This window comes from Lupinus angustifolius, chromosome LG08, assembly GCF_001865875.1.
Source record: "Lupinus angustifolius cultivar Tanjil chromosome LG08, LupAngTanjil_v1.0, whole genome shotgun sequence".
Classification (NCBI taxonomy): Eukaryota; Viridiplantae; Streptophyta; class Magnoliopsida; order Fabales; family Fabaceae; genus Lupinus; species Lupinus angustifolius.
The window spans coordinates 18,792,943-18,810,972 of record NC_032016.1 but is presented as its reverse complement, the minus strand read 5'-3'; the positions used below and the strand labels follow the sequence as shown (position 1 = coordinate 18,810,972).

Below are 18,030 nucleotides of genomic sequence, written 5' to 3'. Positions count from 1 at the left end.
TTGGTTTAGCAATGGTCCCAAATCCTAGCAATCTCAGTTCCCATCCATAACTCAGTGTCCGAGTCCGAATCGGAGCTGACCCGCCGCTACCTCTTCTCAATCTCTATCTCTCTTTCCAATTCTTCTTATTCGTGCACCCTCCTGCACCTGATTCCTCCCCTTTCTGTTCAATTCATTTGCAAACTGGCTATGGACTACGAACCCTATGATAGTAGCGGTGACCCTTCTCATTCTCTTCATTCATTTCTTATTCTAACTTTTACTTTCATTACTTCTCTCTCTTTCAATTAGGGTTAGGGTTTTCGATATTTTCTATTTCCTCTATTGTTTCAGGATTCAATAATTAATTCTTACATAGAGGAGTAGCCCCTTCCATTTCATGTGTTAGATTAACTTCTTTAGTTTTAGAAAAAAAGCTTTAAAACTGGGGTTGGAGATCATATAGCTGATATTGTGTAGTGTTGTTAGTGTGTGTTTGTTTAGGCTAAAAAAGTGATTATACAAAAGTGATTTTTTTGAAAAGCTAAAGATTATAGTTTCCTAACAAAGCTTTTTTTGCAGCCTCTGTTTTTTTGTTTGTTAACCAAACAAATGTGCAGGTCTGAAGTGTTATTGTTACTTTTCGAGAAAAGCTTAAATAATTGGGGTCCTTAGTAATGCATTTCTCATGCAAGAGATGGTTTTTTCATCAGCAGTGAAAAAATATGATTGATATTTGCATCATGGATTATATTTTTTGACTTGGTTGTAATGATTGCAGGAACTGATGATGATCTTCCACCAACACATCAAAACAGGATTCCCAGGGGAGGACGCCTTGCTGGGAACGGAAGATCTGCTGTAGGTTCACTTCCATACCCCCAAAGGATGTATGGTGAGATTGATATGGAAACTCAAATTCACCAACTTGAGCAGGAAGCATACAGTTCAGTGCTACGAGCCTTTAAAGCTCAAGCTGATGCCATTACCTGGGTATATTTTATCATTTCTGTTTCCAAAAATCTAATGTTTTCGAATTTATTTGATAAGGTTTAAACAATTGCTGTGTGACATGTATTTTATTCAGGAGAAAGAAAGTTTGATTACAGAACTGAGAAAAGAACTGAGGTTATCAAATGAGGAACATAGAGAACTCCTAGGTCGGGTTAATGCAGATGATGTAATACGGAGGATAAGGTTGGATATTGTTCTATGTTGTAGAAGTGAGATTGTCATTGAATTTCAGCATGTGCACTATTGTTTTGTTAATTGACACTTTATGTTGGATAATGACATTAGGGAGTGGAGGCAGGCAGGTGGCCACCAGCCTGGCATGCTAAGTACTGGTCAAGCTCTCCATGATTCAAATCCCAGTCCAACAGTCTCTGCATCTCGCAAAAAGCAGAAGATTACACCATCTGTACCATCACGTTCTTTTGGGGGACCTTCTCCATTCCCCCCTCAAACAGTGACTGCACCCCACCAGCCATCTTCTTCAGGAAAACGAGGACCTGTTCCTGGATCGAAGGGAAAGAAGCAGAAACCTGTAAGTAAGCAATAGATTTATACTTTAGTGTGTTGTTCTTTGTATGTATTTAATGTCCTTGTGTTTGGCTCCTTGCCCATCTGGAAAAAATAGTTGCACATCTTAAGAAAGTAATTTTATTTCAGTCATATTATTGTCTTCCTTGTATTCTTTTATTTTCAGAGTCAAATAGCACCTGGTGTTTCTTCAATGAAGCAGTATCCTTCCTCCGGACCAGGTGGAAGGAATCAAGTACCTAATAGAGCCGAGGGAGCATCATTTGATTCATTGATTGGTAGGAGAGTTCGGACAAAATGGCCTGATGACAATAACTTCTATGAAGCTGTTATCACTGACTATAATCCAGCTGATGTATACACTCCCGTACTACATTGGCATTTGTTTCTCATTACTTAGTTGCTGGCATGTTTATTTTTTTTTGTTCCAAATTTTCAGGGCCGGCATAATCTAGTCTATGACATGGGGAGTACAGAAGAAACATGGGAATGGGTTAATCTGTCAGAGGTATGAGTATATCTGATGCTCCATCCTGATTTCTGTAGTGAAATTCTAGTATTTTCTTATAATCCACAATTGTGCACCTATTTATCCGTAGAAATTTATTCGTAATACACCTTGCAACCGGTTTAACAACCTTAAAATGGAAATGAGGCAGTAAGAGAACTGTTACACATTCTTTTGACCTGTTCCCCCTCTATGCGTTGTTATTAATACCATGTTGGTCATCAAGCTGGCCAGGGTATTGGTAATGGTTCAACTGGTAGTTCACTAATTAAACCACTTACAAGCCAACCTAGAGGTGATGGGTTCTAATCTTGGAAACAACTTCTTCGCTTGCGAGATTAAGGTTGCGTACATCTACCCTACCCATATCCCACTAGGCAGGAGCCTCGTGCATTGAGCTGCCCAAAGCAAGATGTGTCATATGTGTCCTGGTTACGATTTAGAGGTGTCAACAAAGGTGGTACCTCTAATTAAGTAATGTTCACAATTTTTTCCAACAAATTAAAGGCAGCACGATGTCATTTTGTAGCGCCAGTCCTAGAAAATGCAATAACCCTGCTGGTTTGCACAAATCTGACAACCATGGCAGTTTTGATTAAAACCCTGCTGGTCCAGTGCTATAGCAGCCACAATTCATAGCTCTGTTTGTGGTATTTCTTTTCGAAGTAAGCATTTTCTTCCATCTTTAGATTGGGAGTTCTGGTGTGTTTGGCAAAATTGAATTGCAGCATCTATTTGCCGCTTAATTTATGGTGATGTCAAATTAAGCACTAAATCTATGAACCTGTGACAAGATTTTCATTTAAATGCTTATTTTTTTAAAATCAATATGAGAAATTAATATAATAACTCAATATATTAAAAGAGTTTCATATGTTGACTTGATATTGATATGGTTGCTGCTGAGTACAGACAACTAGGCTGCATGGGGTACTCGTGCCAGTACGAATCAGACAATAACATCACGTGTTGGCTATTTTCAGCCCTTTCTTGGTTTTATTTTTGGCATGTATTAAACAAACACCGTAATTTAATTTCAGTGGTACATCTTTTCATCTGAGTTTAAGTTTTCAAATAGGGTTTTATTATTGTAAGAATAATTATATAGTTTGTATTCATCATACTTGATGAGTTTGGCTACTCATTTCGTACGAAAAGGATCTTATTGTGAATATGATATTTTTAATATTCCCTGAATTGTGGTGGTTACTCGATTTACCGAGATGGAAGTGTTGCTCCTCCTTTGTATCTTGAATGTTCATTACTGTATTTTGAAAATATATCTCTTGCTATTGATATGTTTAGCACTTGCCTAATACTATATAATTTTTGCTAATTCAGATACAGTATTTTAACTGCAGATATCTCCTGAGGATATTCAATGGGTCGGTGAGGATCCTGGAATCAATCAACGTGGGGCTTTCGGGGGCTCTGGTGGAAATGGGATGAACAGGCCTGTAGCACGTGATAGTGTTCCAGGAGCTGGAAGAGGTAGAGGAGCTCCAAAGGGGCAATCCAGAAAAGATTTTTTGTCATCACAGAATGGCATAAGAAAGAAGGCTCCTGATGATATAAAAATACTTCACACGGACACACTAATCAAGGAGGTAAGCAATAGTAATAGTAGTAGTAATACAATGAGAATATTCTTTGAATGAGATTGTTTTTATCTTCATCCATATATTCAAGTTTCTGGCGGACTTGACAGGTGGAGAGGGTATTCAGTGCAAATCATCCTGATCCCCATGAAATTGAGAAAGCCAAGAAAGTATTGAAGGTAAGGGGACAATTATATTTCCTCTGCTATCATATGTACTCTCTACCCGACTATTTAATCTCCTTGCTAATGGTGTATATGCTCCTATTCTATATTTAATTCAATGCAGGATCACGAACAAGCTCTTATCGATGCAATTGCAAGACTTGATGATCTTTCTGATGGTGAAAGTGGTACTTATTGGTTTTATACCTCTCTGCATTACTCTTTAAGCTGTCTTTTCAAAAATAATCTTCACATTAAATACTAGGAACATTATTTTGGTATTGAATAGGGCCTATTTTTAAATCAAACTGAGAAATTAATATAATAACTCAATATATTAAAAGAGTTTCATATGTTGACTTGATATTGATATGGTTGCTGCTGAGTACAGACAACTAAGATAGTCAAAATTGAGATTTTACTTAGGATCGGGAGAGTAGTCGAAGATCGTAAACGTAGGATCATAACCAAGGTAGTTAAAATCGCATCTCTACTCGTGAAATTGCATGAGTATACGCGTTGAGTAGCCATGGCCGTGCTCGATTCCAGGAACGTGTTCTGGAGTAGGTAAAATTGTGGAATCGTAGTGTTAGGACGTAAACTCGTTGGAATCGGCGTGCTTACTGTTTCAACTTTGTGGCTATGCAATTGTTGGGCCTCGACCCGTTTCTGCAAACCGGATCAATGAAACCCTAGAACCCAATCCACTATTGAACCCTTTTTTGCACCGAGGTGAATTTTTACAATTTTTTCTCTTCATTTAGTTACTTTTCTCCTCCATTCTCCATTTACTGTTCATCACCTTCTACCTTCACGATCACTGTTCATCGTCTTCTCCATTGACGGTTACTGTTCATCGTCTTCTCCATTGACGAACAGTGTTCATCGTCTTCTTCATTACGTGCACTGTTCATCGTCTACCTTTTCTCCTTCGTTTCTCTTCCTTTCTCCATTCACAGAATCACAGTCATTATTCTCCTTTCTCCATTCACAGAATGAGTCACAATCATACTCCTCAAAAAACCCTTTTCCCTCACATAATGATTGTGGAGCACAATAAGATGGGCTATATCTTCCCCAATATCTTCTCCAAGGATTTCTCTCATCAAATCATCCCCATCACCTTCCGGGCCATCCAAATGATCTTCATCATCATTATTGTGCTCCACGATCCACTCATCATCAGATGCGATGTCATCAATAGTTAGTTCGACAACCTTCATAGCTTGCTTCTTTTTGGACAATTTTGAGTTGGCCATAACAAAAATAACATCGTTCATTGTTTCTTGCTTTAATTTATTTCTTCTCTTAGTATGGACATAAACCAATAATCAATGTAAATATAATTACGCTTACATTTATATAGACATAAACAAATAATCAATAGAAATAATTCAATTAAATTCTTACCATTTCAAACGCACTCCAATTACGCTCACATCCAGAGCAGCTACACGTCAAGCTTAGTACACGAAGAGCAAAATTTTTAAGCTCTGGTGTTTCATCCCCGAAAAACTCCCACCAATCTGTTGGAGTTTTCTGCTTCACCGTTGCCAAAGCCAATGACTTACCAAAAAAGCCTCGTTTATTTTTAATCGATCCATCTGAACAACAATCTTAGATTGATCTTGAATATCAGGCACCATCCTTCCTATGCCATCAAACAACCCCTTTCTAACTTCAAGATCAACATTAAACCCCGAAGCATAATTTAATTGAGGGTTAAGAAAATATCCCGCAACATGTAATGGTCTATGAAGTTGTCTATCCCATCTATCATCAATGATTTTCCATAGAGGCATATAACTATGAATAATATCATAAAGAATGACATTAGTTGCAAATAAATAGCAAAAAAGTATTAATACATTAATATTAGTTGCAAATAATACATGAATGTTACCTATCCTCAACACCATTGTAAGCACTTTGTATCTTTTCCTTAGCTTGATCCATTGCTTCATATATTAATCCCATCAGTGGCTTCTCGTAGTCATCTGAATCAACCAAACGAAGAACTTTCATTAATGGAAATGCACATTTTGAAACAAAAACAATACTCTTCCAAAATTCCTTATCCAACACCACATCCTCAATTAATATCCCATCATGTGTCCTGGCAAATTTGGTTGCCTTCCATTATGCTGATGTGAACATTCTTATCAAACTTGTTATGTTATCATTAAGGCAACCCAAAGTTAAGTATGAAGTGGCAAAATGAGTGAGGTATGGTCTCACTAAATCTCTTCCCTTTGTGTTTTGTTGCAAAAGAGAAATTAGAAAAGTCTTTGCATAGATAAACGTTGTAATTTTTCTACCTTTATAAATTGTGTGCATGAATAGGAATTTTCTTCTCAAACTCCTCCAACATTAAGTCAATACCATGAGCGGCACAAGGTGTCCAATAAAGTTTTTTTCTTTTCTCCATCAACATCTCTCCAGCAACTTTGTAATTAGATGCATTGTCTGTCACAACTTGAACAACATTATCTTCCCCAATCTCCTCAACAATTTCATCTATCATCTTAAAGATCCTATCAGCGGTTTTTGCTATGTGTGATGCATCAATAGACTTCAAGAAAACTGTTCCCTTGGGACTGTGCACTAAGAAATTCAGGATTGTCCTCCTCCTCTTGTCGGTCCAACCATCAGTCATTAGAGTACACCCAACTTTCTTCCACTCAACCTTGTGTTCTTCAAGTCTAGCATTAGTCAACTTAACTTCTTCCTTCAAATATTTGACCCTAATTTCATGGTAGGATGGATGCTTGAACCCTGGACCATGCTTCGCAACCAACTCGAACATTTCAAAGTATTCATCACTTCTTGCCACATTAAACGAAATGACATTGTTATAAAAACACCTTGCAATGGCTTGATTTGCTTCCTCTTTGATCCCCTTCTTAAACATATTGTTGATGGTGGCTTGAGTGCTAATCCCCTTCCTCTTGAACAAGTTTTCATTTTCTTTCCTTTTTTCCCCAACTTTAGGTTGTTCCTCCTCACTCAAAAATGAATTGGACTTGCTAATCAAGTTCTGTTGTAAACCAACAACAATTAATAACATTTCCTTCTTTAATTCATCACTTACAACAATACAAGGTTCAACATCCTTGTTAGTTCCAGCTAGATGATGCTTCAACCTATATGCTCCTCCGCTTACAACCTTTTGACAGTATTTGCATTGTATTTTTCTCGTTCCATCAACTGCAATTTCATGCTTCCACGCTATGTCACTTCTATTCCCACGTGCATTCCTGGGCAATACTTTAGAAGCACTGCTTTGGGACTCAGTAGCAGCACTTGAGCCTCCAACAGTTGGGATTGAATTTGAGTTACCTTCTCCGGACATATTCAAATAGTGATTGCTTGAAATAGTAATGAAGGAGTAGTGAATATTTTAAATTAACAAGCAGTGGAGAAAACCACAAGAAAGTGTGTACTGTTTATGTAAATAATAAAACAAATGAAGGGAATAATTTCGAGGGTGAGTGGTGGCAGTATGGTATAACACGTGTAAATGGGTTATGTGAGGGAAAAGGTTTTTTTGAGGAGTATGATAGTGACTGATTTTGTGAATGGAGAAAGGAGAATAATGTATGTGATTCTGTGAATGGAGAAAGAAGGAGAAACGAAGGAGAAAAGGTAGACGATGAACAATGCACGTAATGGAGAAGACGATGAACAATGCACGTAATGGAGAAGACGATGAACAATGCACGTAATGGAGAAGACGATTAACAATGCACGTAATGGAGAAGATGATGAACAATGCACGTAATGGAGAAGACGATGAACTGTGTTCGTCAATGGAGAAGACGATGAACAATGTTCGTCAATGGAGAAGACAGTGAACACTGTTCGTCAATGGAGAAGATGATGAACAATGTTCGTCAATGGAGAAGATGATGAACATTGTTCGTCAATGGAGAAGACGATGAACAGTGGTCGTCAATGGAGAAGACGATGAACAGTGGTCGTCAATGGAGAAGACGATGAACAGTGGTCGTCAATGGAGAAGACGATGAACAGTGGTCGTCAATGGAGAAGACGATGAACAGTGGTCGTCAATGGAGAAGACGATGAACAGTGGTCGTCAATGGAGAAGACGATGAACAGTGGTCGTCAATGGAGAAGACGATGAACCATGCACGTAATGGAGAAGACGATGAACAATTTCGTCAATGGAGAAGACGGTGAATAGTGTTCGTCAATAGAGAAGACGGTGAACAGTGATCGTCAATGGAGAAGACAGTGAACAATGACCGTCAATGGAGAAGACGATGAACAGTAAATGGAGAATGGAGAAAAGTAACTAAATGGAGAGAAAAAATTGTAAAAACTCACCTGGGTGCAGAATAGGGTTTCATTGATCCGGTTTGCAGAAACGGGTCGAGGCCCAACAATTACACAACCACAAAGTTGAAACGGTAAACACGCCGATTCCAACAAGTTTATGTTCTAACACTACGATTCCACGATTTTACCTGCTCCAGAACACGTTCCTAGAATCGAGCACGGCCATGGCTGCTCAACGCGTATACTCGTGTGATTTCACGAGTAGAGACACGATTTTAACTACCTTGCAGACAACTAGGCTGCATGGGTACATGGGGTACTCGTGCCAGTACGAATCAGACAATAACATCACGCGTTGGCTATTTTCAGCCCTTTCTTGGTTTTATTTTTGGCATGTATTAAACAAACACCATAATTTCATCATGAATAAATTGGGTGGTACTGCACAAGATTTCTGAACATGCAATATGCTTTGATTCTCATCTGGTAGAAATGTTGGTTTAATATGAGTTAGTCTGACCTGTTAGAGATGTTCATAAAGGGAAGTGAAAATGTAGTGCAAAAGGGTTTTTCATTTTCACTCGTTATTTAGCATGGTAAGTTACCTTCAAGCTTTAACTAACTTCCACATTATAATAGGGGCCAAAGTTTGTGGATTGGATCTAAGTGATTTGCACCCACCTTCAATTGTTCCCCATTTTTGTTGTATCAACAAGCGCGAAATGATTTTCTTTTCAATGTTTTCTTTTTACCATGTGCCAACAAGCAAGCATAGCCTAGTGGTAATAATAGTTATGAAACGTGGATATGAGATTAAATTTGATACAAGTATGGTGGCAGTACAGACTACATAACTGTAGATATGGGAATATGGCATGCTACATCGATTTTTTCCACTACCATGTTGTACTCAATCCACCTTCTGGGGATAAAATGCTGGAATCTGTTTTTGCAGATAGAAGACAAGGAAAATTATTAGGAAAACATTAAAAAGGACTTTAAATGATCCATTTAGTCATTTTAATATAATGGAAAAAAGGCTTTGGTGGTTGTTATTTTGTTTTGGTATACTCTAATCATGTTATTATTGGTTTTGGCTACATGTATGATATATGTCCTACCTTTTTGAATGATCAAAGTTTCTTAGGATAGAACTTTTCTATAAAAAATATATTGTCAGGAAGGCATGAAAAATACAATATATGACATCCTGTGGAATTCACTACTTGAATGTTTATGAATTTAAAGTTGATGTTTGTAGGTTCATAATGCTATTTTTAATCAAACTTATTATTTATTCAGATGGGGGTGGCCGCCATTTCTCACATGCTCAATCAATGGATCGAGAATGATTGGAGGACTTGTTGTACTTTGTAGAATGATCAGAGGCATAGCATATACTTCTGTGTACTTCTCTTGTATCATGCCATAAAAGATTATTTCCTTCCAAGTTCATAGTATGGAAATTGTTGTAGTTTAGTAATAATTATTTATTGAGGTTTAAAGTTGAACTAGGACCAGCTGATACTTGTACAATACTATCCCATTCCATCAGTGATTAAAGTGTGGCAGTGTATAAATTCTGGTATTTGATGTCACATTAGTACCCACTTTGAGAACCTTATTTTTTTCTGTTTGATCTCAACCTATGGATTCTAATGTGAAGTTTAGCACTCATTTCTTAGCACCATTGGACTCTTCAAGTTTTATAGATCTACCTTTATAGGGTATCTCTGAGGGGTCATTGTCAAAACTGCATTATTAAAGATAGACACATAAGTTTAACTAACTGTTTGCAAGTTGGTTGGATAATCTGTGAAAATTTAAAATCACAATCACAATCAAATCTCTGCAGCCACAATGGCCTTAGATCCCAAAAACAGCACCACCGCATGAAGAACCATATCTTCACAACAACCATTGATATACCCAGTTTCATATTCTGGGCGTGTCTTCATCCATAAACCCTCCTTGGAGTTGTTGACAGGTGGACCCTTATCATCATCTTCCACCTCCCATTAAGCCTCTCACTCTTTCATATACATAATGAGACCGTCTACTTTTAAAGACTTACGACTAGCACTAGAATTTTGATTATCCTGTTAATTTTATGTCTGTCCAATCTAAATTCCACCCGGGAATCATTGTTTTCTTAAGATTCAAGGATAAACATGAGATTTGAAAGGTGTCTAAGTCATAAAGTATTTTGTTTTACATTTTCCACACTCATGTACTTCAAACTTATATGATTGCTATTTGCGTGTTGAAGATGGAACCACACCACACCATGAACTTGTTTTTGGTACCACAAAACTCGCGTTCATCAAGTTATCTGCATTTGGTTCATTGGTTCTTCAGCAGCAAATTCAACCAAATTAATTCGAAATTCATTCAAAACTTAATTTATTTTTATATCAACAAATTTGGTTCATGAAACAAATAAGTTGAAATTGACCTCACTAAATAAAGAAGTCAAACTTGAATCAAGTATACTTCAACTCATTAGGTTCATAATCTCACTCAATTATATAATTATATATACATATTTTAATATTTTATAATTATATATACACTTTTAGAATTAATATATAAATATAAGATATAGTAAAATTAAAAGTCACATACAAATTGATTAAAAGTCTTCTTTTCTTTATTTATATTTTTTATACAATCAAATGTATTCTCATACCCGACTGATAAGGAACTAATCACTTTTCAGATTTGTAGTTGTTATCCTAAAAATCAAACTTTTAATCTTTTTGTATTTCTGAAGAATAAAACCTTATATCACTGGACTAACGTTAAGTTAATTTTTTCTTTATTTATATATACATGTATGGTATAGCATTAAAAATTCCAGATGATGAACGACATAAATAAGAAGTGGTTAACCGATTTGAAAGTTCTTAAACTTCTATCGGTAGGTAATTATAAATACCTCTAATTGTTCTGAGTTATAAGATTTGTCCTAGTTATATATAGTCGCTCCTGGATCCTACTTAGATAAACTATTTTCATTGAAGAAATAAAGATAGAAAGGAGGGAAGGTATCATATCCCTTTGTCTTTGATTTCTATCGTCACTACAATATTTTCTTTAACTTTCTTTCTGATTTTAGTTACCATGGCAAAAAACTCAGAAACATTAAGAGCAGAGAGATTAAAACTAAAAAAACAAAAACCCAGTTATAAATATTTCTCATGAACAAAATTCTATAAGTTTCATATCAGCCAAAAAATAAACCTATCACCCTCTCAGAACTTCCCTATGTACAAAACTAAATCAATTTCCAAAAACCATCTTCAATATAATAAATTCAAAATTCAAGATGCTGTGGAATGGTGTGAACAAATGGTTAAAACCTTGGTTTACCATGTTGGAATTTTGAGGTTGTTGGTTCATTATTGGTAGTGGAATTTGAATTGGTGGAAACATTTTCACAAGATGGGCACATTGTCAAGGTAGTGGCTGGTAAATGCATGGAGAATGTGTTTGAAGTTTTCAAGGTTCTCAATTCTTGAAGCTCCTTATGAAGCCTTCTATTCTCTTCCTTCAGTGTCTCACAGCACTTCTTCAAGTATTCACAGTCTACCTCTGTTTGCTTCAATTTGGTCCTTCATCAACTCATACCACATAAATATAAAGTAGAGAAGAATACAATTTTTGTTAACTAATTTTTAAAGTTATTAATAATTCTAAGAGTTTTTCTATAGAGCATATTATAACCATTCTTACTCACTCAGTGCATTATTCACCATTCATTTGGATTACTCTTTCTAAAAAGTCATTGATGATTGATGATTAAAAGTGAATGAGTGAATGATAGATGATACGGTTACAATATAAAAAAATCTTACACCGTCAGTATATACAGTCACTGTAAATATTTATATATAGTCTGTACATAATTAATCATTCATTTATAGTATTTTTTTTAATAGTCAATAATGATAAAACATAAATATTAAATCATATAGTGATAATATATAAAACTCATACACTATCAATATATAAATTTTCTTTCTCTTCATATTCTACCTCAAATAATTTTAATGAATTGAATTCAGAAAGTTCAACACCTAATTTTTCCACACACAATATTGATTAAGAGTTTGCGACAAAAAAAATAAAAAACTTACAATCTTATAAATATATTTCATAGATTTAAGTTTTTTTTCCTCTTATTTTCCCTCTAAAACTTAACTCACAAAAAACCCTAAAAATCTGTTTATGAGTTAATTTTCAGAGGTGAAAAAAATGAAAGAAAAATCTTGAAAGCTATCAAACTAATATATTTCATCACTCTAAATTCTTTCAACTCAACACTCAAATAACCAACTTGATCGAACATAAACCAACAAACAAAAATGTATTATTTATTATTTATTAGCTAGTAGCCTAGTACTAGTATGTGTGTGTACCTTGCTCTTCTGTTTTGAAACCACACTTCCACTTGGCGAGGGCGAAGATGGAGTTGTTTTGCAAGACCAAGTTTTTGCTTCTACACCATAAAAAAAAGTGTGTACCAAATATTAATGTTACTGAGTAGGATATGAAACAAAGTAATGAAGACAAAAATGAATTCCAAAATTGATTGTATAACTCTTATTTGAACACTAACTGGATTAAGAATGTTATGCTCTTTGAAGCTTTCTTCAAGGAAATTAGATTGCTCCTTGGATAGCCTTAGCTTCTTCCTAGTGCTTCCACCACTCTCATCTTCATCACTTGCTCTTGAAGAACTACCCCTTTGGAATGATGATGTTGTGCTGTTCGGAGATGATGAAGACAACCCCGCCACTTCCTCCGCCTCATCCTCCACCGCCACCGCCACCGCCACCGGCAGCATGTTCATGTCCAAACCTCTTGGACAACTCCCAACAGCTGCATCATGTCAACAACCACAGATTGTAAATGTTTTTTTAAGCAACAATTAATCAATGTATGTTGGAAGAAGATTTTCACCATAGATTTTTAAGCATAACCACAGACAAGTTATATATTTATTAAAGTAATATTAGTACGACTCAATTTACTTATCTTAAAAGTGGGGATGAGTATCACTTGGATAAGCTCTCCCTTATTTCACATTAAATATTGGTTGAATTATTTTTTGAACTCACCCTTGATTTGATCTAACATAATCCTAAATGTTTATTGGATTAATATTTGAATTCAATCTTAGACCCGATTAAATATGCATATATTTTTTAGATAAATTTTTTTCAATATTATTTATTATTATGAATATGTAATTTAATATATGGAATGACATGTATATATTTTATTAATTATGCATATATTATGATAAAGTTAGAGAATCAATGATACATCAAGTCTCTTTTTAATCATACATATCTGATGGAAAAAATTATAGAATCAATGATACATTGAGTCAATCGTTATTTTATACATGATTAAATAGTCACACATACAAACATGATAAATGAATGACCATGAGATAGATCATGTCACATTTGCCCTTTACTTTACCCTAAATATTTATTGAGTCTAATTTGTGAACCTAAACTCAACCCTAAATCTCATAAAACCTAATCACATTCAAGTCTGGTTATGATCGGACTAAACCGGGTGAGTGAGTAGGTTGAGTCTTCCTCACCCCATTCTTATTCCCACCTCAAAAAACTAATAAAAAAATAACAACTTAAAATTATAATAAATTAGTTATCAAAATAATATTTTTATTAATTGACATCCGCGATAATATTGAATTATATATTGCGTGTACATACATGATTTTAGTATTTTTTTTTACATGAATTTCAAATACAACAACTTAAATTAATGGTGTAAATTATATCCATTCTAAAGAATGAGTTATTGGATGGTTTCAAACCAATGATCTAAAAGAATAGATTTCAATCTTTAACATATATTGATTTTCAAATTATATGAATTTATTAAAAATCAATGTAAAGACACGTAAACTATGTTGGACTACAGAATAATTTCTCATTCCATATGGATAGCAGTGTGAAAGAGAGGTTAAGAGTAACAAAGCACCCTTAAGTATTGAAAGGTGATTACCGTTTTCAAAAGGTGGTGGATTCCATGGGAAAGATTGAAGGGGAAGTGCGTTAATAGGAGCAACAAATGGTGTATGAGAAAGAAAATCAAGCTGCAAAAGTGATGTGTTATTATCGGCTTTATGAGAAGTACTAATATGGTACTCATTTGCAGCTTCTTGATCTTCTAAGTGACTATTGTGTTTATGTTTTTCCTTTGTTGTTTCTTCATGTTGGTGTTGATCACTTTGTTTAGTTGTAACTTGACCAATTGATAAGGTAGTGGTGTTGAAGCCAAATCCAAATTGATTAGAAGCTTCATGTGACTTTTCCATGAACACACAAGACCTTGAAGAGTCTCCTAAGCTCAAATCAAGTTCCATGTTTTCCTTGCATATACAAGGCAGAGAGAAAAGGTGGGTAGCTAGAATAGAAGAGAGAAAATTAAAGGAGTTTGGATTGAAGTGATGAGAGGAAGTGGAAGTAAAGTCTTTATAATTATGATGACAGAGTCTAACATGATCAAAGTCAGACCCAAATGATTACTTTTAATTAATTTTTTATTCATTTTATTTTATTTTCGAAATAAACTTTATTCATTTTCTTTTTGAATATGTATTGAAATTTATATAGTTTTGTTATTAAACAATTGGCACACCGAATAGAGTACAAACTCTCTACATTTCCTATGAAATTGAGAAGATCTCACACATTGAATTAGGTAATCTATCTCTATATTAAAAATAAAAAAATTGTTTAAAATGATTTTTTGGTTGATGTTTAAAAAGTTGATTACCATCGTATAAAGAAAAAAGAGACGATCTCTACTGGTTTGGTTGTGTAGTTATGGTTAACATTTGGTCTAGTGGTGTTATGCTTTATCAGATGTCAAATGTTTGATTACTATTGGTATCACTTGTTAGGAGAGATAATCACACACTTCAAAAGATAATTATTGTAAGCCATTAGTGAGAACTTTTGGGTTAAAATCTAAAAAACTCACGAGTCTCACCTAGGAAATTTTTGAAAAAACAAGTCCCAAATTGGATGGTGGAGAAACTTGAAAGAAAAACCCATGTTATAAATAGAGGTCTCCTTTCTCATTATAACTCACCTCAAGTTGAATGCATTTTTATTCAACCTTTTCTTTCTCCCTCATATTTTCAATCGATACATTTTTGATAAACTTCTCTCCATTTCTTTCTGTGACACTAAGAATTGACATATGCAACCATATTGTGGAAATTTCGAAAACTGACATTGGTAGTCAATTGACACAATTAGCCAAATTATGCGAATTTCGAGTACTGACACTTATAGTCAGTATCAGGGGACAAAAATTGGCACAGATAGCTATATTATGTGCATTTTGAGAACTGACACTAGTGGTCACAATAATATTGTGGGGGGAAATTGGCACGTGTAGCCATATTGTGAGAAAAGAATTGACACTAGTAGCCATGTTGTGGTGGATGTATTTAAGATTGGTTCTTACAATGCAGTAAGAATTTGATAACAAATATATGAGCTGTTTTATCCTGGAGACGACATGGTTGATAATTTGCTTGCACATTTTAGACAGTACCACGAAACGTCTTAAAGAGAGCGACTTGGTCGTGACACAACTAGTAAGTATTATTTCGTGCCATTTATAATTGCTGCAGGCTACAGTAACACCAATTTTAAGACGTTCATACTGCAATAACATTCATAGATAATATTACTAGACCAAACAACTTTGACCTGAACAAACAATTTTGGTTTGATGGGACAAATTGTTAGATATTTCCTGATGATTGGTGAAATATCAATCCTAAGATCTTGAATCTCTTGATTCTCACACATAATATAAAACAAGGATACAAAGTCATACCCAAATCCATGAATTTATATTCTCTGATCTACTCCATTGATATACCTTTTGAGAGAGTTTTGGTATGATGGTCTTCCTCAACCAAATCCTTAATTCCTTTTTGGACCTTCGTTTTCTCTCTGATGGGGGAGGTGAAAACAATTTATGATTCGGTATATTGGGGACCATAATCGTTCCTTATGTGTTAACTTATAGGGTTCTCATTATCCCCTTTAAGCCAACCGTTTGGGTATCCACTCATTAAGCTCATATTCGTTATCAGTTTCAGAAGTCTTATAGGTTGTTATTAATTAGATCACTTGTTTTGTAACCCCGAAATAAATAGTCGATATAATTGTATTAAATATATTATGTCAACCTTAATTAGAAATTATGAATTTCTAACAATCTCCCACTTGTGTTACATATTTTTCCTAAAACAATTATATCACATATTCTTTAGGCGCGTATCTGTATGCTATTTATATTTAGACTTTTCTTTAATACAATCTGGTTCATCTCATTATCAATTATGGAACCACCCCGACTTTCATCGCATTCAAGTGTGACTCGACCATGACGATCACCACATTAATATACTTAATGACATACATTAAATATGAATGAACGACATGAAAATTTCATGCAATGTGATCTCAAACATATCTATCTCCAACTGGTCATTCTTTATTTTTTAGCAGAATCAATCCAAAGTCTTTAATTGCAACACAATAGTTACAATACACAAGTTCAGAACAGAACAATAAACCATCAATTTTATTATGCATAAAACTATATATGACGTCCAAAGTATATCATAAAATATATAGACTCTCACTGAACTAAGGTATCATGAGGAGAAATATTCATATGAGCAATATGCTCATGAAAGACTTTAGATACCAAACCCTTAGTCAGTTAATTAGCTAGCATAAAATTTGGCCCTATATGTTCTATAGAAATTTGTCTATTTTGAAAACTTTTTTTAACAACCAGAAACTTAATGTCAATAAATTTTGACTTTATAGAACTCCTATTAATGTTAGAGTAAGGAATCGCGAACTTACTATCACAATAAATTCTTGGTGGTCTTTTAGTACCATCAACCACACGTAAGCCAGTGACAAAATTTCCGCAACCATATGTCATAGTCTAATGTTACAAAACAAACCATGAACTCTGCAACCATGGTTAAAAGAGCTATGAGCGTCCCTTTAGAAGACTTCCAAGAGATAGCACCTTCAGCAAAGATAAACACGTATCTAGAGGTGGAGTATCTATTATCTAGACACCCAAAAATCGGAGTCAGAGTACCTAATGATCTCTAAATTCTCAAACATCCGATAAGTGAACATGTAATCATTTCTTCTCTTTAAGTAACACATAACATGTTTGATTGCCTTCTAGTGATGCATTACATAATTGTTCAAATACCTTTTCAAAACTCCCACAACAAACACTATGTCATGACATGTACAAACTTGAACATATATTAGACTTCCTACTACAGATGCATAAGAAATCTTTTGCATATCGTATCTTTCAAGGTCAAATCCCCTGATTTAAACTTGTCTCTCTTAGCTATAGCGGTATCCCCTGATTTACTTTCTTTTATGTCAAATCTATCTAGGACTATATCTATATAGCTTTGTTTTGACAACCTTAGGATACCTTGAGAGTAATATCTTAGTATCTGAATACCAAATACAAAAGAAGTTTTCTCAAGATCTTTCATTTCGAAATTCTTCATTAGAAATCTCTTGGTCTCATGCAACAGTCCCATATCACTGCTCGCAAGCAGCATCGACATATAATACATGAATATAAATTTACTCTCATTGAACATGTGGTACGCACAATCATCAACTTTATTTGCCTCAAAACCATACGAGGTAATAATTTGATGAAACTTGTGATTTCATTGACAAGAAGCTTGTTTAAGGCCATAGATGGATTTCTTTAATTTGCATACCATTGATTTTGAGCCAACTAGCACAAAGTTTCATGGTTGCACCGTATAGATCGTTTCTTTAAGGTCACCATTTAGTAACATAGTCTTAAC

The 18,030-nt window shown here is 34.7% G+C and overlaps 3 protein-coding genes across 4 annotated transcripts; 1 reads left to right on the top strand and 2 right to left on the bottom strand.

Annotated features, from left to right (window-relative positions):
* Window positions 1-9,780, top strand: LOC109354991 (protein EMSY-LIKE 3-like). 2 transcript variants are annotated; one of them, XM_019597861.1, is made up of 10 exons: window positions 3-217; window positions 761-972; window positions 1,067-1,176; window positions 1,279-1,525; window positions 1,688-1,876; window positions 1,961-2,029; window positions 3,391-3,636; window positions 3,738-3,806; window positions 3,916-3,979; window positions 9,393-9,780. In XM_019597861.1, exons 1-10 carry the CDS (start codon window positions 190-192, stop codon window positions 9,440-9,442), a joined length of 1,284 nt encoding a protein of 427 aa, XP_019453406.1. In that variant the 5' UTR covers window positions 3-189; the 3' UTR covers window positions 9,443-9,780. The 2 variants fall into 2 exon arrangements, with proteins under 2 accessions (XP_019453407.1, XP_019453406.1); XM_019597862.1 differs by lacking the exon at window positions 1,688-1,876 and having other exon boundaries at window positions 1-217.
* Window positions 4,749-7,582, bottom strand: LOC109354992. The gene is made up of 2 exons (XM_019597863.1): window positions 5,695-7,582; window positions 4,749-5,597 (listed from the first exon to the last, which is right to left on the bottom strand). The coding sequence occupies exon 1, from the start codon at window positions 7,141-7,143 to the stop codon at window positions 6,112-6,114; it is 1,032 nt and encodes a 343-aa protein (XP_019453408.1). The 5' UTR covers window positions 7,144-7,582; the 3' UTR covers window positions 4,749-5,597; window positions 5,695-6,111.
* Window positions 11,292-14,591, bottom strand: LOC109353682 (homeobox-leucine zipper protein HOX11-like). The gene is made up of 4 exons (XM_019596034.1): window positions 14,139-14,591; window positions 12,712-12,974; window positions 12,512-12,591; window positions 11,292-11,704 (listed from the first exon to the last, which is right to left on the bottom strand). Exons 1-4 carry the CDS (start codon window positions 14,497-14,499, stop codon window positions 11,446-11,448), a joined length of 963 nt encoding a protein of 320 aa, XP_019451579.1. The 5' UTR covers window positions 14,500-14,591; the 3' UTR covers window positions 11,292-11,445.